General features: G+C 43.7%; 2 protein-coding genes across 7 annotated transcripts in view; one reads left to right on the forward strand and one right to left on the reverse strand.

Moving 5' to 3' along the window:
* The window catches only part of LOC105691085 (lachesin-like), a 123,611-nt gene that overhangs the window by 47,835 nt on the left and 49,133 nt on the right, over window positions 1-26,643 (reverse strand). For 4 of the 6 annotated variants that reach the window (XR_007279243.1, XM_048657907.1, XM_048657906.1 and 1 more), the window contains exon 3: window positions 2,803-2,909. Coding sequence is in view for 3 of the 6 variants with exons in the window: in XM_048657907.1 (XP_048513864.1) it covers window positions 2,803-2,909 (107 nt within the window). In the remaining 3 variants the exon portion in view is untranslated. Of the gene's footprint in view, window positions 1-2,802; window positions 2,910-3,242; window positions 3,486-4,583; window positions 4,715-26,643 lie in introns of those variants that run through there. The other 2 variants (XM_048657909.1, XM_048657908.1) reach the window with 2 other exon arrangements.
* LOC105691084 (alpha-(1,3)-fucosyltransferase C-like) lies at window positions 5,137-7,098 on the forward strand. Its single transcript, XM_012409336.3, has 2 exons — window positions 5,137-6,002; window positions 6,088-7,098. Exons 1-2 carry the CDS (start codon window positions 5,137-5,139, stop codon window positions 6,476-6,478), a joined length of 1,257 nt encoding a protein of 418 aa, XP_012264759.2. The 3' UTR covers window positions 6,479-7,098.

The following is a 26,643-nucleotide window of genomic DNA, read 5'->3' on the forward strand; positions in this document are numbered from 1 at the left end:
AATTACCGTAGATACATCTATACCGTCTCACGCAGTCAGTCAAATTCGATCGTTTTCTCTCTCCCGTTCTTCCCCCCCCCCCCCCCCCCCCCTATCCCCTCGATTCCGCATAGTTTTCATCCCCGATTCTATACCCCTTCCCTTCCCTTCCCATCCCTTCCCATCCCATCCCACCCCTCCCCCCTCGCTCCCATCTGGTACACGTTGACTTTCTGCATTTCCAAATCTGCAGACAATGATTGACCGACTGAGTAGTGGAGATTGAAACGGGGAGGTGAAGAGAAATGAATGAAAAACGTTGTCCCGTGACAAAAAAATCCCGAATTAATATCAATTTTTCAATACCTCCCCCGGGAGGGAGCCGGACTACGACAGTTTTTGATTCGCACGCAGTTCCGAACAGCCGGGAATCGAACGACCGGATATATATGTATATGAGGTTTCATTTAATTTATATTTGATTTATGTTCAACGTTTCTTTATTTTTGTTTTTTTTCACGAACTTCGATAAAATAAAGTTAGCGATATATTCGGGATAACTAGAAAAGTTAATGAACAAAAAAAAAAAGAAGGAAAAAAAAAAGAAGAAGAAGAAGAAAATCAAATCACGTGATGATAATAATAATTTGTAGTCTAAATCGAGGGTGTATAATTCGGATATTGTACATGGGGGAGAGCAAAAGCTCGTTGTGGAGAAGAAACCTTGAACAAAACCATTTCATTTGAATTAGTCTATCAAAGTCTGGAGCTAAAGCTGCAGCAGCAGCGGCAGCAGCAGCAGCAGCAGCAGCAGAACTGACAGAAGCTGCAAAAGCTCCCTACACATTGTTCATTCTCTCCCCATCGTCCCTCTGTTTCGTTCCCTTCCCTTTTCTCTCCGCTCCTTTTTCCCTCCGCCTCTTTTCATTCTCTTCGCTCTGAACGAGCTCGAAGACATGGAAGTGTAGTGATACTGCGCAGTAATATACGGGGTACATAATAAGTGAGGTAAAAATTAAAAGAAAAAAAAAAAAAATTAACGAGTGTCTGAAGGATCGGATAAACAAAACTGAAGTAAAATGAATATGATAATATTACAACAGCAAAATGCAAAATTACGAGAACCCGGCTGCAACGTACAATAATTATACCCTCCATCGGCCCTGAAAAACGATTATTAATGCATGGAAAAAAAAAAGAAGAGATTAAAAAAATGAATATCGTTTCAAAGTCAAAGAGTTTCGGAGAGAAAACGAGCTGGAAGGAACCTCGATTTTCATGGTCGATTACGTAGTTTTTCGAGGTGATCAAAATTGCAGTTTTTCTTCTTTCATTGTTCATCGGGAGAATCGTTGGGAATTCCATATCGTTTTTCATTTGATATTCTCCAGGCGACGCTGTGTGTTAGATAAAAAATGAGGAAAGTGCAGCGTACAATGCGGTGGATGATAAAAAAAAAGGATGTCGAAAAAAAAAAAAGAAAGATTTATCAAAAAAATAAAAAGTCCGAGATGGAGGTGGAGGTGGATGTGATGGGGGTGTTGAGAAAAGCCCGTTCAAGCTCTCGACGACGGAAGGAGGGGGTTGTCCCCGACGGAATTACTTTCATCCCGTTTTATGATTCTTGTCTTTTCGCACACCTCCTTCTCTCTTTTCTTAGGTTATACGGGCTCGCGGGGAGTAACAATTTTCTCAGCCGCGCTCCGAGGAGAACGGCAATGACAATGACAATGACATTGATCAAGCACAACGACAATGGGAGCCCGTTAAGTTTTTGGAAATAATCGGTATAGTGAGACTACACCGGGGAGGTGAATGGGCTGTTTTTGCTCGGGCTTCAACCTCCGTAATCACCGAGCGGGTATGAAAGAGGTTGCCGGAAGGATCGCCGAAGAAATTTGATATCATTCAACAACGCGAGTCATTCGTGTGTTGGTAGGAAAAATAGTCGGTGTCGCGAATTCGAGCGCTCGGGGTGGTTTTTTTTTTTTTTCTTTTTTTTTTCTTTTTTTGTCTATCACGTTTCGCCGCAAATAACTTGGAGGTATATTTGACCGCGATTTCGTTTCGAGGTGGTCGAATGATTTTAAGAGCGAATAGCCCCGAATATCCTTCTAAAATCAAACTCGAAATCCGAATATTTCAGAACAGCTTTCTTCCCCCTTTTATTCAAAAATTTTCAACTCATACAAGGTACGTACGATAAGATGAGGTATTTTGATTCTTCAAAATTACATTCTTCATTTCGTTCGGACAGCTCTCTCCGCTTTCGCTCAACCCTTGTGACGGCGTAGGGGGAAGCGGGGTGGAAAAAAGAGGAATACGGGGTGGTGGTTCGCCTCTCGATAGAATTCTTTGTTCAAGCAGAAGAAGAGACATTTTTCAATTTTCATAACGTCGCTATAACTTCGCTGCTTTGAAGAGCGGGCGGGCGGGGGAGTGGGAGGGTAAAAGTAGAAAGTAGAAAGTAAAAAGTAAAGAGTAAAGAGAAAAATATGGGGAGGAGAAAATCGCTGTCAAAGATCAAAAAAGGATCGAACTCCGACGGTTGCTTCTGTTGCTACCGTTACCGTTGCCGCGGTGCTTCCAGACCAAAATCAGACCCTTCTTTTTTTTTTTTCCTGCGTTTCTTTGTATCCAGAAAATGCAAGAATTCGACGTTAGCGGTCCGAAGAGAAAAAGATTATTACCTCGCCTCGAATTTAACCCGAGCCAAAAGCGATTGCGCAACGGATACGGAATCCCAAAGGAAAAGAAACCAACAATTTTTTCACAAATCATTTCGGTGCATTTTCACTTTTAAATTAGATAATGTATGCGTACCTTGTACTTTCCAAGGTTTTCTACGACGCATGGAAGATTAGCGTCCCTTCCAAGGGCCACCGTCACGTTTGGAATAGGTTCGGCGAATCTCGGTTCGTCCGTTAAAGCTGAAAAACGAAAATACAGAAAACAAATTAGAAAGGATTTCATGACAAATCGATCTACCAGCTCGTTCATTTTTCGAAGAAAAAAAAAAATATCCCGATCCATCCACTCATTGCGCTTCTTCTTCTTCAGCTTGCATCGATCGCTAAAACTCCCAGTTAAAAAAAAAAAATGAAGCAAATCTAAAAAAAAAAAAAAAAAACGAAGTTAAGTACATCGTCTTCTTATTTCGTTTTTCTCATTCGATCCTCCTCCTCCTCCTCCTCCTCTTTCTTCTTCTTCGATAATTGCTATAGTGGCTCGAAAAATCCGATAAACTATCTAAACTTGTATACCTGTAGATAAGTATCGTTAATAGGAGCCAGGAAGGAGGATCGCACGAATTAGTAGAACCCAAAAGTTTTCCTTCGCCTTTTTCTACGCCGATTTCTTGTTTTCTTTTCTCCTATCGCGAGTTTATGCTCGCGAAAAATACGAAAAAGTAGCCATAGTAGCTGTACGATCGACGGTGAGACGGACTCGAGAGAGAGAGAGAGAAAAAGAAAAAAAAAAAAAAAAATGACAAATTAACCGCAGTTAAATAAACGTTAATTCCGTCACACGTATTCGGGTGAACTAGTTCGGCCTCAGTTGTACCCGTTATATATGTACATATGTAATATATATATATATAAGTTGGCTAGGCTTGTTTTATGTTATATACACATAGAAGATAATATATGAAACGTGGAGAAGCGTGCCGATGAATTATTGCCAGTGATAACGAAGGTGGACACGCCGAGGCTAACGAACCATGAATTTTAAAATAATTATCCCCACGCTGCAACGACGCGCTGTTGCTCTATCTGGCGCTGCCGGTGCGCTGCACTTGCGCCCGAAATCTGCTGCAGAGTTAGCGTTGTGCAACGTAGAAACGACCCGCGCAACGTCCCCCCATCAATGATTACACAAGCGATTATCGCTACGCAGTCCTCTTTCCCGCTTACCTATATAGTATATGCATGTATAGTACACGTACGTGTAACGCGCCTCACGCATTTTGCATAAGTAAAATCTTTCCAACGGAGAGATAATCCTCAAAAAGTGTACGAGGGAACAAATCCGGAAACAGTTTGGGAAAACAAAGGAAAAAAAAAGGGGAAATGGAAAGGATTTTCCGATCACTCTCAGATCGGATATTATCGGCGGTGTTCGTACTTTTTTTGCTTCGAACGCATAACGCGTTCCGTCAGCCAATGAATTTTCGAGAGTTTTCTAAACGTAGCTTCGTACGAGAGGAACAAAAACGTTGTACGTATAACGCAATCGCGGTTATATTAATACCAATAGAACCAGTCATGCTGCAGCCGCTCGAATGGTCGAATTAAAATTAATTGAGTGTTGCGTAGTCTGTTTTTCTAAATATGGACTGCGTCGAATTGTTACGCAAAACTTCGACACTCCACGGACTGTGAATCGATCGAACCGAATGACTTTTTTTTTTTTTTTTTTTTTTTTTCTTGTAACATACACTTCTATTGACGATAGTCAAATACAATTGTTCCCAACAAAGTCCCTCCCAGGTCGAGCACCTACGACAAACGCGTGCGTCTTGTTTTAACGAACGAGACGCGCGTAATATGCCTTATCAAGGTGACACGAATCACACCTTCATCTTTTTCATATATATTCTGTACATTATGGACGCGAAACACGAGACAGTTCCTAAAACGACGTTGATCTTGCTGGTCGTAGTCGTAACGTGCGATTCGGTCTACGAATTCTACCATAGGATCGGGACCCTGAGTGGAGACGGAAAAGTTATTTCTATACCCGTGCGAGTGTGTGAAACTGGTTTTTTAAACGTGAGCGACGTTCGATCTAGGCGCGCCGATAGAACTCTGCTTCATTAGTGTGACTGACTGACTGGAATTCTTTCCAACCTCATATATATTTCATCGGCTGCTGGGTTTTATTTGTTTTAAAAATAAGAACGGAGAGAAGCCAGGGTAAGGTGGCCAAATTTTTCGAACGAATCAACTCATCCGTCGGTCACAACGGAACGGAGCTGAAGTGAATTTTTACAAAGATTTTTCAAATTTTCGTAAACACTCGCAACGGTGGGTATCACGTTACGCCGCTTCACGGTTATCGCGTCTCGGAAATAATTGAACGAGATAAATTATGCCCGGTGTGTGACGATCATACAGCGTTAGGCAATCTCGAAGAACCGTTGTTTGTTCGGCAAATATGTTCGCGATGGGAATGAGAAAAGATTACGCGATAATAGCGTTGCTGATATGCGCGGTAACGGCGATAACTATTTACTATTTGAGCCTAGTGTCAAAGTGGGAGAGTTACGAGGTGGGCGAACGGGTGAAAAGTCATTTGTCTCGTTCCGAGTCAGAAGTTGCAGAAAACGAATCGCCGCTACCGGATTCCCAGGACGGTCCGATCGACTACGGCGATAAAAAAACGATACTATCGTGGACGTCCCTCCCGTACGTCGAGAAGTATTTCGGCCTTGGTAAAACCGGTCACTTCGACACGTGCGCGGGTTACAAAGAGTGCGTTGCGACGAACGACCGGGGATCGTTGAACGTGAGCGAATTCAAGGTGATTCTATTTCACGGTAACGAACTGCGGACGAACGACCTTCCCGCCGTTAGAGGACCCGAGCAGATCTACGTCTTCGTTAATATCGACAGTCCGATGAACGAACCACCGGTTGATCGTTTCTTCGATAACTTTTTCAACATGACCATGACCTACAGACTCGACAGCGACGTCGTTTGGCCCTACGGGATATTCAGGAATACGGACACCGGCGAAACGGTGGGACCCCTCGAATCCCCGATTTGGATGGAGCCGAGCTACGATCCGATGAGATTTATCACGGAATTGGATTTCGAGGAGAAAACAAAACTCGCGGCTACGTTCGCAGGCGGGGGTAAAACGATCGGTGGTAGGGAATCGTTGGTCGAGGAAGTTAGGAAGCACATGCCGGTCGACGTCGTGAAAAAGGACGTCGTCGGGGCTGCGTACTTCTTCCATTTCGCCTTCGAGGATTCGCTGTGCCGGGATTACGTCACCGAAATATTCTTCGACACCCTGAGGTAGAGGAGCTCGCCCCCCCCCCCCCCCCACGACTCCCCCCATCCCCCCCCCCCGACCGATTTTAAACTCTCCGTTCGATTTCAGGTACAACGTTGTACCGGTGGTTTACGGCGGTGCCGAGTACAAAAAATTCGCTCCACCTCATTCTTACGTGGACGCTCTGGACTTCGACAGTCCGAAATCACTTGCGGAATTTTTGATCGATTTGTCCGGCGACCGCGAAGAGTACTTGAAGTACTTCTGGTGGAAGAGGTTCTACGCCGTGGAGTCCGCGACTTCGTGGACTATGTGCAACCTATGCGATATGCTCGACGACCCGTCGTCGCCGGTAAAAACATACGAGAAGCTCACCGACTGGTACTCAAAGGATACGTGTCCGATCCAGGACGGACTAGACGGTGGAAATTACGCGACGAAAAAACTGAGGGCGCAAAAAGAAATTCCCAAGCTTTTGGAGAAGTTGAGGATCGTTTAACCGGTGTAAAAGTGTCGCTTAATTTTTTTCTTCACTCACAACCGTTCGCACGTCTTTCGTCATTCGTGACCGGCTGGTAGTTGGATACCGAAGAGGCTTTTATCAGCACTGGATTTATAGCGTTATCGGATTACGCTGTACCCTGGGTATCCCGAGCAGTGAATTAATTGCAGTGAATTAATATTCCTTCGCTTTTTCATCTTTGGGGTAATTTGATTTGTTTTTTTTTTCTTACGAAAGAACCTTGAGTCGCGCGCGTTCCGCCGAGTACCTATACGAAAATTCGATAAAGTTGAATGGATGAAAAAATGGAGCGAAAGACGATTTATTTTACGTATGCCGTAATATTCGTTGAACGTCGCTTGTAACTTGATTCCGAGTCAAGTATCGCGTCCTTAATAATATTTTCGGTACTTGTATAAATTTTAGCTTATGCCAAAGGATGAGAGGAAGCGTGTCTACTTCTCCTCGATCTTCGGAGGTAATTGGATACGTCAGATATTCAAAATCAAGGGCGAAAACGCGACACCATCTCTGGTCCCTAATTTTCCCCACTCCCCCCCTCTCCGCCCGATTTTCTTTAAAGAGAAATGGAAAATAATTCGGTAATAAAAAATGAAGAAAAAAAAAATTCCAAAAATTTCCTGTGCAAATCTTCTGTAATTGCATCGACGGATCCAAAGTTCGAGAACAAAAATACAACGAGGTAGGTATCCGCTGGTAGAAAAAAAGTTTTTTAACGCACAAAATTGAGTGACACAACCCCTCGAGTGTAAGTCTGTCTAGATAAGCCGAAAGAAAAAGGATGAAAAAAAAGGAAAAAAAAAAAAAAGAAAAAAAGAAAAAACACGGCACACGCAGAGGGTTGCTCGGAGCGCCCTGCCCGGGGGCGATTTAAAAATTGACTCGCTTCAATCTTTTTTTCTCTAGTTCTCCGGTTGCATTGGCTGGATTTTCCGAAACGGAATCGTTCATGTATTTTGAAAAATAACATTCCTTCCGAGCTTTCGGTTTTGTTTGACGGAAAAGAAGAAAAAAAACGACAAAGCTCACCGTTCTCTTCCACCTTTTTCGGATCATCGAGGGGTGAGAGAGAGAGAGAGAGAAAGAGAGAGAGAGGGAGAGAAAAAAGAGCGAGCTCGGTGGTGCGTAGTTTGTTCGAAGGTGTTGCGATAAATTCATCTCGTCTCTGTCCACCTCTGGAGAGGAACGGCCTGGGGTTTCCCTTCGGCAACTGTAACGCCGAAGGTGAAATGACAGCTTTATTGACTATGGAGCGTTACGAGGGGTGAATCAGAGGTCAAATATGGCGGTCTCGAGCGCTCTCACACGTATCTCGTAGCGGGAAGGTGTTGCAGAACGTACGTCGGCAAAGAGGAAGAGTCCGGCGTGGTCAGAGACCAGAGAGCAGAGAGAAAGAGCAGAGAGAGAGTGAGAGGGAGTAAAAGTCGGAAGTGTCGCGCGGAGGAAGGTGGAGGAGAAGGTTTCCAGAGGGTCGGTGGTTTCAGCGAGAGCGAAACGGTAAGTCAAAAAGCAATTGAGCCTTCGACAAACGGCTTTATCGGAGGAGGGGGGGGGTTCGGGGACCCGATGGAACGGGTAGCGCGAGAACGAGGAGGGAGCCGCTAGTATTTCTGTAGAGATGAAACTCCATAAAGTATGTCGCCACCAAATATCCGGAGAATTTATTCCCCCGGACTCTCAGAAGAGCCGGTATATATAAGGGTATGAGGGTACAGTAGTCACCTCGCGGTACGGTAGTGTTGGGACATTCTTACGGCGGAAGGTGGTGCGGACCGTTCGGTGGATGGAAGATCGAGGAAATGCTTCTTTTAGCTTCGCCACACGTGTGTACAGGTTATACCGTACACGGAGTGGCAGGGTGGCCGGCTCAGTCGGTGAGGTCTCGAGGATTCCATCCTTCACACAGAGGAAGATGGACCGACGGGCCCTGCGAAGGACATCTATAATTCAGCTTAAGAGCATCGCGTATCGGGGCGGGGGAAGGGAAGACGAAGAGGTCGAAGGGGAGGGCTTCGGGAATATCCAGAGAGAAAACGGAACGAAGCAATACCCGACGTTTGCGGGGAGGTGAGGGGGGGTGAAGGGGGAGGGGGTGATCCGCGGGAGTCTCGGAGCCCCCGAGTCCGCGCTCGACTTCTTCTCAAAGTGCGTCCTGACTTAGAAGGAACCAAACCAAGCCGATCCCCCGGCTTCTTACTGCGCTGTAATTTCTTTTTATCTTTATTCGCCCCCCCCCCCCCCCCCCCCCCTACCGCCGACATACTCGACCATATTTATTGCCTGGCACCGGAGTTTGGATAGGGAGACGGCGTTCGAAACAGAGAGAGAAAATAAAAAAAAATAAAAGGGAGAGAAAGAACCGAGTCACGAGAATCCTGGAGGAGAGCTAAAAGGTGCGCAAACTATGTTCATGGAAACAAATTGCCTCGCTGAACCACGCGCCGGAGATCCAGCAGGATATCGTGTAGATCTTATAACCACTTCTGGTGTACGGTGTCATTATCGGAATTCCGAACCAAGGCCAGGGGGAGATTTTCCGAGAGAGGGGAGAATCTCGAGGCGCGTTGTTCCCGTTGCTGAAAGGGTCTTATTATCGCGCTTGTTACGATACTCGGTTGTCAAACAGCGTGAAAAATGACAGTCTTCTCTTCCACGGGGTGGGGGAGGGGGTGGAGGGGGGGGGGGGTACTACCCTGTAATATACCAACTCGGGAATCAAAAACGATATCGAGAAATATACAATTCGCAATAAATCGAAATACATCGAAGTAACGGGCATCGCGCGAGATTTGTCAAAGGTCGTAGCCTTTGATCTTTTTCGATTTTTCGATCAACAATTAGCATTTTTTTTTCTTCTACCGATTCGACGCGTCTCCGTATGAGAAATCCAAGTTCGCCAAACACAAACCGATCTATCCGTCGAATTATCGCCAATTTCTCGATTTCGCCGAACAGACGTACGGAGGTATCTCGTTTCGTTTTATTCGTAGCCCAATTTCGCCGAGGGATTCGCGTTTCCGAGATACGAACACTCGTCGAAATTTCCTAGCAAAGCACGTTACGACGAGGTAAAGTATATCCCGATACTCGAGGTTACGGAATTTTCTTTTTTATACGTACACACACAGAACTCGCCGTACATACGTCTATAGAAATTATTCTCAAACGTGATTTGATGAGGACTTGAAGGGAAAAAGGCAGAGGATCATATCATCAAGGTTCAAAGCAGTTCGGCATGACGGTAGGTACGTCCCGAAGTGAATTATTGATACTGTTTTAAAGGACTTCCAGTATACTTCAAAGACTGCTCCTATTTGCCTTAGTGAAAATAAGAAAAAGAAAAGAAAAAAAAAAAAGCAAAGGAAAGAAAGAAAAAGACTAAGAATTCGTAAGAAACTCGAATCTCGCGTCTCGCGGGACTTTGAATTTCATGGAGAGAAAAACTCAAGAGAAAGTAAAAAATAAGATAAAAATAAATGTACGACCACCTGATGAAGTGAGTGGTTCTATCGTATGTGATTCGGTGTACATTTCTCCGGTATTATTCAACGACTCGCATGCAGTTGCGGAATATGGCCGAAACGGGTAAGGAACGGTGGTGGGCCGGGTGGTAGTAGTAGTTGGAAAGCAGCTGGGAAGTTGGCAAACGGTTTTGAACGGCATATAAGCAGCCAACAGGAGCGACTTCGAGTGCCACTTTTACAGTTCAATTAGCAGTAAACATTGCGCAATTGGCAGTTGAAAGTACCGTATTCCACATCCTTTAATTAGACCGTACAGCGAACCAACAACCGACCGGTATCCATACGCCGTAAAAAAGATTCTTTACTGACAAAGCGACCGACGCATTAAAGATAACAATTTACAAAAACGCTCCGGAATAATTCGAGGGAAAATCCTTCGGCTTCTTTCCTTTGACTTTTCGAACGCGTCCCGTCCATCGGACGTCGTTCCGCTCGTCGACGCCGTCGTCGTTGTCAACGTCGACATTGTCGCGGCGTTCGGGGACGGCGTGACGAAACCGGAAGTGAGCCTCGAGGCTTTTCCGACCCCGGTATACGATCCTCGAAGGAACGTCGGTAGCGCGTACGGGTCGAGCTATTGAAATCGGACTCGCTGTAACCCCGAATGATCAAAGTACCGGGCAAAAGAAAGAGGGAACGAATCACGGAGACCGCGTTGCGGATAAAATGGACGAATCGATCCATGGGGGAAGCGATACTTGCCGTCAGGTTCGAAACGCAAAAAAAATTCGCAATAAAAATTGCGCGGTAATCAGGGTGGGGGGGAGGGGGGGCCCGCGTAGATTCTCGTCCGGAATCCCGAGGGGAAAAGAAGAGACCACCGCGCGTGCCGTCGCTACGAGATTGAATACGAGTCAGCTTATACTATGTATAGTATACGAAGTTGACGTTCGCGCGAGAGTCCAATAAAATTCCAAGAAGTGTACGTCATGGATTTCGAACTGCATAAACCCGTGCCCTCCCCCCGAATAATACGGCTAGTGTATATTCATGAGTAATATAAGCGAGAAGTGGGTATTATATGAAGAATTCTATCTCTCTGTATGCCACGACAGTCGGATGGCTAACGGTTTATGGAGTTGAAGATCTTCGCGGAGGGGGGGGGGGGATGCTACGCGGCAGTAAAAATAGGGGCAGCCGGTATGAGGGGATCCTGAGAAAATTTATCTGACTGATAAAAGTGTCGCTTTTTCTTTTTTTTTTTTTTTCAGTTCCCCTATTTCTCTCTCTTTTCCGCACACCGCGCGCGGGTATCACGCGCGTCGATAGTATAAACCGTACAGAGCCGGTTCGAGAAGCAGGAGGAAAAGGAATGGAGACGCGGGAGAAGAAGAAGAAGAAGAAGAGGGCAGTCTGAACTTATACATATACATATATACATCCGTAAGCGGGGAAGGACTGGGGAAAGATTTCAATAAAAGCTCCCTCCTTATCGTCTCGCCCCTCTCCCGATTGTAAAATAGAGATAGAGAGACTGAGCTTCGGACCTTACATGGGTCAGTGGATCTCAAAGTGAGAGGGGAGGGGGTGGGGGGTGGGGGGGGGGGGGGGGGTGCGAGATATCCCGTGCACCAAGTTCCGCCAGGACTCTCTACGGCTCACCCCCTTGTCTAGGTAGCCGCTCTCTCGCCTCAACGACTGTAAATCGGAAGCGGCGCCATTTTGATACTAGGAACTTGGAAGAGGAAGAGGAAGAGGAAGAGGAAGAGGGTTTATCTTTCCTCTGATCGCCGAGCACCGCCGCGGAACGTGGCGCATGCATACCCCTTCGGATATAACGGGTGATCCGCGAAATCCTCGTTATATATAACGTCCATTTTTTTCCATCTGCCATTTAAATTCTCCTTTTGCCTCTCTTCTCTTCTCTTCTTTTTTTTTTTCATTTCTTTTTTTTTTTCTCCCTCATCTTTCTTATCCCCCTCAGGGCGATTTTGTACATAAATGTATACGTACGTTACCTACACCGAGACCTCGAAGACGGAGGGTACCTTATCTAAGGACCATCTACGACCCTAATCTGCTGAAAGCACGGACAAAACACGGCTAGTCATATTTCCGGTCCATTGATAAACTATATGGACTGGCTTTACCCCTCGCAAACGCCGCGTGCTCTTGCCGCCGCTTTGTACGACTTGTCTATAAGCAGGTCATATTGTATACCTCGAGTTATCGCGATGGTTTTCTTTTTTTTTTTTTTTTTTTTTTACTTTTATTTTTCAAGCTCAACTCGTATTTATCGTTTCTTTCGGTATTTCTCTACGGCGCTAATATACAGAAGCTCCGTTTCATTTCGTATCGTTTTCACCGACAACGAGTCGCAGAGAGTTTCATCGAATGATTTGTTTTTTTTTCTCTCGTCGTTCTTTTTCTTTTTTTTCTTTTTTCGTCTATTCAATCCGCATTATTTATTCAAATTCGAAAAGGGTAATAAAGAATAGAAATGAATAAAAACGAGGGGGAAAAAAAAAAGAAAAAACAAACACCCTACGATGTCGATAAATTTCGAGGCTCGACGTTACGCCAAAGTGTCTCCATGATTTATCGATATCATGGTCCGTCTGAACAAAAAATGAAAAAAATGAAAAAAAAAAAAAAAAGAAATCAAAGCTCCCTTTGGCTGAAGGTTTATGAAAGTAGAAAAAAAAAAACAGGAAGAATTTAAGGAATTTAATAAATCCGCGAATGAAAAATGGTAAAACAAACTCTCGCAATCTATATGCGAATGAAAAAAGAAAGACAGGAAACAAAACGAACAAAATATATACTATACACATGTATATAATTCGTCATTCGATGAACACCTCTTTTGGAATCGACCTTCGAGCTTTTCATGCTTTCGAAATGAAATAAAACTCGATGAACGCTCTTTACACCCCCCTTGAAAAGTAAAAGGGAAAGAGAAAAAAAAAAATACGAAGCAGGAAAAAGGGGAAAAAAATAACGAGAAAAACGTGGTCTTCTTGGTTGTTTTTTTTTTTTTTTTTTGGTCCATATGATTCGCGCAGACTGAAAAATATCGGAGTGACGCACTTTGGATGCTAATTTGCGGTAAGTGGCGACCTACCCCGTCCGTACAAGAGTGGATTTACGCGGGAATGAAATTCTTCCTTTGCCCCGGCGAATGTTTTAATTATTATTTTATTTTTACCGCGTGCGTGTGTCGCGTTTTTCAGAAGGAGAAAAATTAAAAAGTGCAAAAAATAAACAAAACTCACAAGGGGACGGGAAAAAAAAAAAAATAAAAATAAAAATAAATAAATAAATAAACGAAGAACGGAAAAGAGAAGCGTAAAAGTTCAACCGGCGTTATACAGGTGGTAGCGCGGTGTGTTTTCGTTAATTCGAAGCAGCGAGGAGGCGAGGAAAATATATTTATCCGTTTCCTTCGTTGTCGTTGAGATTCCGCAGTGCTGCTCATTTTGACCGGTTTGCACGGTTTCCGTTCCACTTCGGGGTATCGCCCCCGCGAAAGCATTTCGGTGACCGAAAGGCACGGTGGAACTCCTAAGACGAAGGGATCGCGAAAATGAACGTAGACGAGGGTGCGAGATGATGCGCTCTCCTCCCGCTGCTGGCGGATGTTTCAGACTCCATTACTTGAATTGGTGTGGGAATTCAACCCCGTCCCCAACCACCCTTGCACCGCTATAGGTATACGTGTGTACGTACACACATATTTCGGGAGCGAAGTCGTAACACCTTCATTTATGTAGAGAAAATATCTGTCGGAAATATGTTCCTTGTACGTGAACTTTTACTCATCTTTCGTACCGATGATTAGCCGGCTGGCTTCGCCACTACGCTTGACGATAGTCGGAGAGAGAAGAGAAAAAAAAAAAACAAAAAAAAATTGTCGCGAGATGACGGGGATGAAAACTTTTGAAAAAAAAAAAAAAGAAAAAAAAAAAATTACGCCGGTACAATAGTAACAGTTGCAGGGCAGATGTCAGCGTTCGCGTTCCGCGACAATGACGCGATTGAAAGACAAAAGAGCCCCCCCCCCCCCCCGCCGCCGTTCGTACAAAGAGAATAAGACTAACGATACCAATAATAATTCTGACAGAAAAATTCGTAATCGCTGAAGCGTACGCTAGCGGATGTCGAGCGCGTTTCATTTTCCAAAAACACGCGAACCGAGTCCTTCTCGCGTCTATTTTCGGTCGAAAACCGACCGAATAAAAAGAGTTGAAAGAAAAAAGAGCGAGTATCTTCGTCGTGTACTCGGAGACAAAATTGCATCGAATAAATAGGGGAGAGAAAGAAAGGAAATAAAAAAAAATGAAAAACTTTTATAACGCGGAATGTATTTTCAAATTCGTTGGTTTTTTGTTTTATTTCTCCTGTTTTTTGGCGAATTTTACTCCAACGGTTTTTTTTGTTTTTTTTTTATTCGGTGTTCCATCCGACTCGCTATACTCCGCCATCTCTCCTTATGATCTTCCGTTTCTACGCGCGCGGAGAAGAATAAATTTCATTTGAAACCGTTGATCGTGAACCTGTGGAGCGGCGCGGGGAGCGGCCCGGCCCGGCGGATTGAGTAATCGCACGAGAATATATATTTGTCGAGAGCTCTTTTATGCGCGTTACTTGGAGAAGAGGGTTCGCCGCTAATTCAAATGGCTGCAATAACATAATGGCGGTTATTATATGATATTCACGAATAATAATTGTTGTAACTTGTACGCCGCGCCAAATTATCATTGCGATTGTTATTATCGTTACGATTACTATCGTCGTCGTCGTCGTCGTCGTCGTCGTAGTGACTATTGTTGTATAACTGTTATTCGATATTATACACCGCGCGGCGTATACATATATCGTATTTTACTAGTTTCGGGGAAACCAGATGAACGGAAATCTCGACGATTAACGTTTACTGTATCAAAATCCCGCGCACTCCACGAGCTTGTACACTTATAATACAACATCGATCGATTATTTCGTTTGTACGTGACGGACGAGCGGAAATTATGAACACATACGGGGTTGGCAAAATAAAAAAAATAAAACGAAAAAAAATAAATAAATAAACCAAAACCAAACAAACGAGGTGAACGTCGACAATATCGAAATGAAATGCGAGCGCACTTACAACCTCGCTTTCTCTGGACCGAAGCTTTTCGATTCTTACGTGTATAAAATTTGAAAGCTCGCGGTACGCGGGGATGAAGCCCGAGAAAAATAAGATTTTAGGATCTTGCAGATTCGCTAATAAGGAATGTTTCGAATCCTTGAAGAAAAAAAAAAAAAAAAAAAACATTCCGATAGCCGTAAAAAAAGGAGAGTTTTGAACTCTCCAATAAAATCTGCGAGACGAAGTAGAAAAAAAAAAAGCACAAACTCTCTATAGTTGACTCCATCGTTTGTGTATGTATAATACATATAATACATATTTATTGCACATAACTTCTCTTGTTTTCCAAGTTCGTTACAATTTTATCGTGTAAAATGAAAGAAAAAAAAAAAAACGAATAAATAAATAAAACAAGGAAAGAAAAGAAATAATAATAATAATAATAATAATAATAATAAAAGAACGCTCAAGACGCGCTTCTTTCGTAACGTATTTTTATCCCGTCCCGCTGCCTCCTTCGCCCATATTTCGGCCCTCCAACGTGTTACCCGGAAAAAGAATCGTTCACTCGAATCGGACGATTAAATTTTAAAGGAAACACGTGGTTCCAATGTAGTTGAATTTTTTTTTTTTTTTTTTCCATTATTTATCGGAAGTAATTTGTTTCATTCGATTCTAAACTTATTCTCGCTTCCTACGGGAGCGATGGAAAAAACGTCGAAATCGAGGATACCGAAAATTTCCACACACCGATGAATCGTTCTGTTTTTTTGTTTTTTTTTTCTTATTTTGACAACGAAGAATTTCGTTGAAAACAGGGAGAACGTAATTCCCGCGTTGCGATTAGTAGAAACGAGTTAGGGTTATGATTTTGACGACCTTTGGGAATTTAGCGAGCTTCTTGGGAACAGGGACAGGGATAAAATTTGGAGAATTCGGAGAGGAGAGTTTTTGGGGGAGGAGAAAAAGTGGGAGGTTGAAGCATATGGGGGAGTTTCGCTCGTCTCTCCGGGCAAGCGATGCGAACGATTGTAAAACAAAAGAATGAAAGGAACGGGACAGAAGGAGAAGGAGAGATATTCGGCTCTTTGAACTTTTCGCACTTGAACGAATAAGCAAAATAACGCCCCAAGACTATACTTGTACGCGCATACGGGAAGGGGAGAAAAGGATGAGAAAGAGGAGGGGAGCTCGCCCGCCCGCCCTGTCAAATAATTTCCTTAATTGGATAAAATCCCAAACTCTACTCTCCAGAATCCCGAGTAATTCTCACTCCTCTCTCTCTCTCTCTCTCTCTCTCTCGCCATTTTCCATATTTCCCGTTTCGTCAACTCACTTGATTTATTACATATATGTACGGCGAAGTACATATCGCACGAGTGACGCTTACGATATACGTACAACCGACAGCAAATCTTTGATAAATAAAAATAAAAATAAAAAAAAAACAAAAAAAAAAAAAATTGTTAAAGGACACCGGTGATCCCTGGATTCCCGAACGCGAAATTTCTATGCGTATATGATTAACGGAACGGTCGGGATATAAATTCCGGGAATATTTTCTACTGCAGCCCGATCTGTCATACGAATGGCGGGGATATCGTCTCTATGAATATCGGACATATTCAGGTTATATCCTCTATCCGGGATAAGTTTCAGCTGTTCCCGAAGGAGTAAAAATGGGGGTGAGGTGAGGTGAGTCGGGATATAATGGCGGGTAATAGGATACTTTGAGAGATGTGATAGTTTCTTTTATCGAGTACGACATTTAAATGCAAAGTATTATTCAAATGACTCGTCTTCCTCTTCTTTCCATATATAGGTATACACGGGCATCCCGCAGCTCTTCCGCCTCCCGAGGGCGGGACGGGGACGGGGGGGGGGGGGGAGGGGGACCGGTGGCTTCATTTCCTGATATTCAAATGTGATCAAACATCACCCGGAATATAAGGGAAAAGGAGGAAGACGAGACGAGGCGGACATTGAAAGTTACGGATACGTACAACGGCGTACCTCTGCTGGTGCGAAGAACGAAAGGTAGATACGAAAACAAGATAAGAGGAAAACACGTTGCAGCGAAAGAGGAGAAATAGCGCGAAACAAGAGGAATAAAAGTGGGGTAGTGCAAACAGAATCCGCATATAAAGTTAACCTACATGTATATAAGGAATATCGAAAGATGAGGATGCAAATTGACGTAATACCACCCGCACAATTCTTTTTTTCTTATTCTTTATTTTTTGTTTCCTCCTTTCTCTTATTGCGGGACTTTTCGCCCGTGCTTCCCATGGGAAAAGAGAAGAACCCGGTTATTGAATCTTGTGAAACGTCGGGTGGAGAGATCGCGAGAGCGGTGGAAAAAGAAGAATGGGAAAATGAGCCGTTTTCAATTTATAAGGAATTGCTGCACCGTACTCTTCGATGCGACGCGAAATGGGGTTGAGATTTTCATCCCCTTTCCCCCCTATACGACGTCGTCGTACGTAAGCCTCCGTTCGACTTGTATAAAGGTAGCCGTTTCACCAGAAACATGTCTAAAACACCTCGATGATTTGCTCTCCCTGATATTCATCTACTCTTTCCCCTGATTGATAATAATTTTTCTTTATCTAAACGGGAAACCAAACCCGCGACATATTTTCGCACGATTACCTAATTCCCTGTAGCGAACACAACTTGTATTAATTTATCGCTACTGAAAATAGGTTACTTTGCTCAAAAATTTTATCTCCAATGACCCTAATAATTACTACACCTTGGAATCAAGGGGGGGGGGGGGAGGACGACATTTTTTTTTTTTTTCACCAAAAACGGGCGAAAATATGATACAGGGTAATAAAACGTGTTACGATTTCGTACTAAGTACATAATACGTAGGGCATAGAATGCGTTTATATAGTACATAAAGAGGAGTGTGTACATATGTATATATATATATGTAGTCGAACGTCTAACGGGTGTCATTAAAACTTTGGATCGTAAAAGGTGGAAAGTGTCGCCTCGCGAGGCTCGTTCCGAAAATTCCTTGCCGCAACTTTCTAATTTCGTAGGTATAAGACAGGCTATACGCCACGTGTATATATAGGTATAAGATGTACGTACAAATGTACCGAGGGGTGGAAGGGGTCCCGCGAAGAAGGAGAAAAAAAAAGAGCGAATCGGGAGGAAGAGAAGTAGAAAGTAAAGGGGAAGGAAGATAGACGCGTGCGGTTCTGAGGGGCGGTTTGTCATTTGATTAAAATGCAAGCCTCATCGATGAGCATCCCCATCCCATCGGCGAGAAGCCCTGTGACGTTCTTATTTTCCTCGGTAAAAGTTTCCCGGCGTGCTCCACAGGAGTCATCCTCTCTCCTCTGTTTTAGTTTCGTCCTTTCCCTTTCACGTTTCCGTCCTTTTTCCACCCGGCCGTCGCTTTTAGCTTTTCGATCCCTTTTTTTTCCGCTCTTGATTTTGTTTTTTTTTTTTTTCCTCTCCTCTCCTCTCTCTTCTTTTTTGCTTTCAAAGACTGATATGTCCCGTACAGCTCCTATTTGCGCCGCAAAAAAAAAAAAAATTCGGGAATAGTTTATTTCTATGCACATATACGAAGTGGGAGTCTAGGGAAGAGAGAGTCGACTCTATCTCTCCGGGATTCCCAGAGGGACAACCCTTCGACTACGAAATTGTTTCAAAGAAGCTGTATAGTTTTCGTACTTGAAACAAAAAATAGAGATAAAAAGCAAGAAAAAAAAAAAAAAAAAGAGACCGAAAAGAAATAAGGAAAACAAAAAAGCTACTCGGCAAACACCCGCTCTATACATATGTATACCTTTTCACCTGCAGGAGCAGTTCCCGAAGAAGAAAAAGATATAATCCGCGTCCCAGGGATCGGAAAACGGGAATACATAAGAGATATATAGCGTTACGCGTCGTTTAACTGACCCCAAAAAGAAGAGCTCAAATTCGTGACGAGGAATTTCTTCCTTTTTTTTTTTTTTTTCTCCTTTTCCTTTTCTCCGTTAAACTTGGATCGTTTCGAATTGAATAGATGGATCGAGAAGGTATTTGGAATGATAATGGTTTGTAAGGGGGGGGATATTTTATTATTCCTCATTCTTGTTGCTTTTCATTTCTTTTTTTCGAAAAAATTTTTCCCGCTAATAAATAAGCTGGGATGCATATCCATCGCGTAAAAAGGGTTACGTACAACGAACCGGTGTTTTCCTGCATGAAAACAAGAGGGGGGAAGAGGAAAAAAAAAGGAGTGACGGAGGAGGGAGTAAAAAGATATGCAGAGTGTGAAAAACGGGGCGGCAAACTCTGGAAAGAGGAGGAGAAAAAAAAAGGTGAAAAAAAAAAGAAAAAAAAAAGGGAGGAAGGGGATGAAATAAGTTGGGAATGATAAATTGGCAACGAGGTTGAGAAAGTGAGAACGCGCGTATTACGAGTCGCGTGAGAGAGAGAAAGAGAGAGAGAGAGAGAGAGAGAGAAAGAGAGAGGAAAAAAAGAGTCCTACAGGAGCGATAATGCGAAAGTATGAGAGGGGAACGAAGAGTCGGAGGACGAGAGGGATGGGCTACCTGTTTAAAAATGCAAATTAAAATATTTTATTCCGTATAAATCTGCCGCTCCAGAACCACGTACCAGGTACGGCGCCCTCCCCTGCGCACCCATATCCCCTCTTCCCGCTCCCCCCCCCCCCCCCCCCCCCCCCCCCCTTCATCCCTCGGCGAAGCTCCGGCCTCGTATTATACGTATTATATACATCCAAACATCAAAATATCTGGAATAGCGAGGTGATCGGAAACACTGTGCGTATATAATTTTCGTCTGTTTTTTTTTCTTTTTTTTTTTTTTTGTTTCGTTCCTTTCGTTTTTGCACGTTTCCTGAAGGATAAGGCGAGGACACGTTGTTTCTGATTAATGTGCTCCGAGCTAACCTAACCCAATTTTGCTATACGCAGGTATACATCTTTTAATTTATGCGGTTATAGGGAGTAAAGAAGAATTTAATATTCCTGGAGCGTAGGGGCACGTGCCCCGCGGGAAGAAACTCAGGAGAGGAGAAGCGTAGTCTCTCTCCTCGAAAAAGGACCCCCCCTTCAATACCTGAAAACCACCCCCCTTTTTGACTCCCCCATTTCTTCTCTTCGGCTCTTCTACTCTGCATTTAAACAAGGGTTAACGACTGCGCCAGTCGTCCGTATGAATTAGAAGCGAGCTTTAATATATTTTATACAGGGTGTTACCGAAACAACTCAAACTTCGATGTGTATCAAAGTTTGGAAAGAAAGAAACGGGCGATATCCTGGACCTCGGGTCACATTAATGTAGTTCATTCCATGCTCGATAGACTAAAAATGGATGCGGAAGAATTGACAACCGTTATTTTCCGAAGTGCCCAAAAAAGGTAAAAACGAATAGAAAAGCATATTCGGTGGCGCGCGGGCGGCACGTGGATGAAAAGATCCGCGATGAAATTGGCTCGAGTTTTTTTTTTATCGCTCTAGTTTTAGTTTTTCTTCATCCACCCCGTATGGTTTATCGTTAAAACCGCCTGGGATTTTCGACCGTTTGTCCAGTTGCTCTAATTTCCTCGGCATGCTCGCTAAATATATCGGAGAAAAGCACCGTTCCCCATCCACCTGAATTCTTGCAATTTCAGGTTCCCTCGGTATCGCTCGCTCACCGGTTAAAATCGATCCGAACGCCGTGTACGAAACTACCGCTAGTCATTTCAAGCGCAGCACGCGCCTAACGTTAAACTCTGTATATACGCGTATACATATATATATATATATATGTATCTATAAATTCGCGATTCTCCAAAGAGCGATTATACCACTCGAAAAAGAAGAAGAAGAAGCAGAAGAAGAAAAAGAAGAGGAAGGCGACGGAGATGTAGGAGTGAGGGGTGGAAGGGAGGCCGGCAATACCGATGGGGCTGATTGGTCGAACGCCCCTAAAACAAACGTTATATCCTCTTCATCCCCACAAGCATCTATAAGGGTTTAGTTGAGTTCAGGTTGGGTGAGGTCAGGTGGGGTTAGGTTACTCTCCCTGATTCGCAATCCCATAAAACAGACCTCGCCGATCACGAACGACGACTACCACCACCACCACCGTCATATCCTATTAGGTAAACATTCTAGTAAAATCTCGGAAAACACCTAGTTTTTTTTTTTTTTGCTTTCTTTCTCTTCTTTCCTTCTTCGCTTTTCCCCCCTTCCTTATCATTTTCTCGATTTTTCGTTCATTCGACTCGCCCCATCTCAGGTAGCATAAATTCTACGAGGGGATGATATTCTCATCTCTAACACGTATAACGTTTACTACCATAACTATACGCTTAATAGTCGTTCAATTACAGGGTTGAACTCCTCAGTGAGTGGTTACTCCAAGTGCTTTTACCTCGCAAAGAGAAAATGAGGGGGAGGGAGGGAGGCAGGGTACCCCGTCGGGTTATGTAAGGTGACTTAGTTAGACCTTAATCAGTAAATTAGGAGTAATTAAAATTCAAGAGCGTAAAGCAGTAGTTGCGAGACTCGAAGGTAAATCTCTGAAGATATGCGATCCGTCATTCAATTACGTCAACGCTCTCGAAAAAGCTCGAACTTTGGAAACCGTTCGTCGGTTTTTCTTTTTCCTTTTTTTTTTTCTCTCTCTTTCATCAAAGCGAAAACTGAACAAACGGAAGAACAAAAACAAAAAACTTATATCACCTCTCTTATTGAGATACCTTGGACAAAGCGATGCGTGGAAAGGTTTATAAGTGCGAACGATATAACCTGGAAGTTGGGATAAAGGGGTGGTACGGCAGGTGGTGGGGGGAACGGTTCGGGGGCACATAAAACGTTGTGGAAATAAAGCAGAGCCGGAAAATAGGGAAAAAGAAGAGGGAAAAAAAGAAGTTGGGAAAAGGTAGAAAATGCGAGAGAATGAGGAGGAAAGGAGAGAAAAATAAAGGAGGCTACGTAGGGGGTGGCGAACGGTGGTGAGGGAAAAAAATAATAAAATTGCTAATAAACATCAGGAAGACACTTATAGCCACGTATAAAAGCGAATGCCTTTTGCCCGGCTTATACAAGCTACTGCAGCAGCGGGCAGCAGCGGGTAGCAGCAGGTTAGCCGGGTTCGGGTTAGGGATACCGATTGCGTCCTCTCCGTCCTCCCGGTAGCGCATCAGAGAGGCTGCCTGGTGGTGTAAATTGAAAGTATAAATTACAGATAAGGGATTCCGAGCGGCCCCTTAGGATACGTGGACCTCCGCCGAAACCCCCTTCCCACCCCTACTTTAACTCCTACTATCCCGAATACCCAGGCCCCTATCCCCTAACCAACCCCTTTTTTTTTCAACTCCGTTATACCCTCTGCGTGATCCTCCTGCCGATCAACCTATCTCAAACGATCGGATATATTTTTTGTTTCTTCCTTTCCTCGACTTCTTCTTCTTCTTTCTAACGACACACGCGCGCACGCACCGGTCGAAATATCGAAATCAAATGAAAAAAAATGGAAACTCAAACTCCGAGTAATCCCGTTACTCGCGAACGCGCTCCCTATTCGACATCCGATTGACTTCGATCACAGTTTTTCGTTTTTTTTTCATTTTTTTTTCGTTTTTTCGATCACCGAACTCAAAATTCAGATTGAAATTTTCGGCCTTCGAACTACGGGAGCTTTTCAAATTTTCTCGTCTCTGGTGGAGCGAGCTTCCGAACGACGAAGCGCGCACAGTTGCACGATTTAAAAAAAAAAGAAAAAACGGTAACGAGTGGCGCGAGCGTAGACTCGATTAATTAGTCAGTTATCCCGAAGCTGAAAACGAAGTTAGCGAATTCCGCGTAATGGGGGAGGAACGGAGCTTAAAAGCAGCAATAGAAACAGCGAACTGAGAGCCGAAGGATCATGAAAATCAGGAGTTCTACGAATAGCAGGGGGGTAAAATTTCGGTGCGAACGACGCAACGTAAACTTTTCGTACGTGTGTGTAGAGTTGCGTGTACGTATAAGGAGAGGGGGAGGGGGATCGGTAGGATCGGAAGGATCGGAAGGATCGGAAAGAGGGAGGGAGTCGGGGTGTTAAATTTGCACCTGTGTAGCGAAACGAGAGAAATACGAGCCAACGACTGTTTCACGTTTGATCTCGCGTTGCAATTGGTACACGCACACTCGCGCACAACCGTGCACCTATACACGCCGTGCGAACGCATACCCAGGCGTCGCGTGTATTTATATAAATAAGCGTACGCGCGTACGTACCCATATGTGTACGGAGGACGTATCTGATTTAGCTTAGATTAATCATGGACCGCTGATCGTTTATATATATATTTTCAACCGTTCCTATGTACAAAACCCCGACTCTCCCCTGCACCCGTTAACCCTCTCCCCTTTTCAACCCCTTTTTCCACTGATCAATGCGCAGTACTTTTACAAACGTCCAACCCGGCTTTTGACCCGCTGCACCCCCACACCGCAGCCCCGTCCCTCACTTGCTGTTCAACCCTTTCCATGGAGATCGCAATTCCAACGAGCGACGACGGTATTAAAGTGAGAGAGGGGGGGGGGGGGCGAAGAAGGGGGGGGGGAAAAGAAAATCGAAAAGCGGAAAGAAAATCATCATCCACGTCGACGAGCGACGCCGACGATGCTCTTTCTTTCTCTGTTTATTCTTTTTCCTTGCGCAAATTATTTTACGATTTTCGCCTCTTTTCGTTCGTTCGTTCGTTTTATTCTCGGTGCATGCAAGTTCGTCGTGTTTTTCTTTTCATCATTTTCCGTTCTTTGAAAATGATTTAAAACGCATCGAGGCCGTTGAGAAAAAACCAAAAAAAAAAAAAAAAACCACAAATTATACCGTCGCAAAAAAGTTTCATCCGCGAAATGAAATTAAAGGGATGAAAGAACAGAAAAGAAAGAAATAGAAATTCGAATCCTTTTTCGGGATAATGATACTATACGGCACTCGTATATACGTGCGTATAATTTTCTTCTGTAGTCCCCATCATTTGCGCCAGTGATCCTCAGACCGAGAGGGTGGGGGGGGGGGAGGCAGGCTGGTAACTGAAGGGGATGTAATTGCGTGCAATTATTTCGCTGTTTCCGATTGACGAGAGACAGCGCTCTTTGCGGGTTAATCTTCTTTTTTTTTTCTTATTTCTATCCGCTCCCCTCTTTTTTCTTCTTTTCATTTTCTCCTTTGTTTTTCACCGTATTTACTACTCAAAAGTGAGAACCGATCGTGGGAAAGGAGTAGAGGCGGAGCAACGATTATTATCGTTCTCATATTGTTTCTGTTGTACATCTCTTCGCTCTTCCTTTTCCTTTTTGTTCCGCTACTTTCTCTTACTTCTGGTACACCGGCGTCCCCGCACAGAGTTCGGTTCCCCCTCGGTATCCCTCGGGGGTCCCGTTCTCCTGCACTTGGTGATAATTGCGCGCCATTCGGTTGGATACATCGCGAAATGCTCGTACGGTAAGAGATCGTCGATAGCAAATATAAAAAAAAAAAAAAAAAAAAAAAAAAAAAAGAATTGACTCAAAAAAACTTGCGAGGGAAAGATCCGAAAATCGCGAAAACTGATGTTGTGACGTGATGTTGAAAACGAACGGTAAAGTACGACTGCGGAAGGAAAAATATGAGCGGAGAAAAATCGCGCTTCAGTGTACTTATTGTTAGACATTATAGGAAAATGCGGTGAAAAAGAAGATGCGAAATAAATAAATGCTAAAAAGGAATTGTAGAAAGAAAAAAAAAATTAAAAAATTCCCTTCGTAGCTACAGAAGCTGCGGCAATCAAACATGTCTCGGTGCACAGTATTAACCCCCCACCACAGACAGAGTCTGCACACAGGGTGACCTGTTTCAAATGTTTCAGACGACTATATAATATGGAGGTCGAATTGAATTCCTTTAGTTTTTTTTTCATTTTTCTTGGACGAGGAAGTTTTAGCCGAAGTCCGCAGGAAGCTAACGACCCTGAAAAACGTTCGTTCATTTCCAGCAGATGACGAGACTGTTGTAGAAAAATAACATACCGGTGGTTTTAATTATCGACCCCGATCGAACCGAAAAAGATCGAAATCTTTGAGAAATCTCGATGTCTCTCGTATCTTCATTGATTTTCACGTGTTTCGAAATTTTTCCATTTTACAAACAACGCGAACGTTGTCAGCGGTATATGTTTGACGGTAACTTTGAAAATGTGCCACCCTGTGCATCATATTTATAGCTGATGTTGGGTAGGTTGGTGGAGAGGAAGGTCGGTCGGTTGGTAGGTAGGTAGGTACCTACTTTAAAATCCAGAAAAATCCTTTCTGAAAAATGTTGTACGCGCCGTTGAACTCACTAGGTAGTTTTAGCCGAGAGCTCCGAGTGCGAGAGGAGACGAAAGAATTCCAGAGGACAACGACGACTACGAAAAAGTCGAGGGTAACGTCTACCGCCAACATGTACGTACAAGTTGACTTGTTTCATTTCATTTCATTACACGATTTCCTCTTCATTTTTGAAATTTAATCATGTTCTCTGCGAATCCGGGATTTATAATGACCGGGAAACGAGTTCGCCATAAAGAAAAACAAACGAAGAAAATAAAGAGTAAAAAAAAAAAAAAAAAAAAAAAATCTCAATATATATATATATATATAAATAAAGGTGAACAAATTGAAGGGGTGGTGAGGCGAGGGGTTGGATGGTTAAAATACTTTGGCGTGCAGCGGCTCGTTTACGCGGAAATAATAATTGCTCCGGACATGATATGAATATAAATAACCAGCTGCGGCCAAGGTTCTTGTTTATTCATATCCTCATGTTATACCTATACACCTGCGGACCACCTCCACTTTCCTACCTTCGTTCCTTCGTACCTACGTAACTACCTATACACGTCACGGCCGTCTTCTATAAAGCAGAGTGAAATTCATTAAAACAAAAGGAAATTATTTATACGACCTACAAACCCCCTTCTCAAGCACTTCTCTTTCTCTCTCTGATTCTTTGCTTTTTTCTGTTTTTTTCTGTTTTTTTTTTTCAAACTCCTTCACTCTGAATTCGTTCGAGAACAGCCGACGGGACGCGTCATCGCTTCGAGAGTTTTGAGCTTCTCCTTCTGCTTTTGCATGGCTTAAAAATCCGCGTCTCGAATCACTTCCAAAAACTTTGACCCGACCTCGACCTCGACCGTGCGGGCCCTCGTCTGAAGAATTCCGCAGATCCGTCGTCGCCGTCGTCGCACGATTTTCTCTAGTTTCTTCATTTCTGCACTTCGCGGTCGTTAGTTTTTTAATTTTTCTTTCAAAAACATCAAACGCACGCTGGCCTTCTTTTTCGTAATCACGGCGCATCCTCCTCACTTTCTTCTCACGATTCTCATCGGTTTGTTCAGATAAAAACAAAGAAAAAAAAACAAAAATCAATCCTATACCTACATCGTGTGGAATCGTCACTCGCAGCTGTTCCCGTAGGATGATCGCCATGATCCGCGCCTATGACCGTCGACCTTAAAAATTTATATCCTCCCTGTTCCACGGAACGTTTCAAGGCGACGTCTCGGAAGGTTC

Source organism: Athalia rosae, chromosome 7 (assembly GCF_917208135.1).
Source record: "Athalia rosae chromosome 7, iyAthRosa1.1, whole genome shotgun sequence".
Lineage (NCBI taxonomy): Eukaryota > Metazoa > Arthropoda > Insecta > Hymenoptera > Athaliidae > Athalia > Athalia rosae.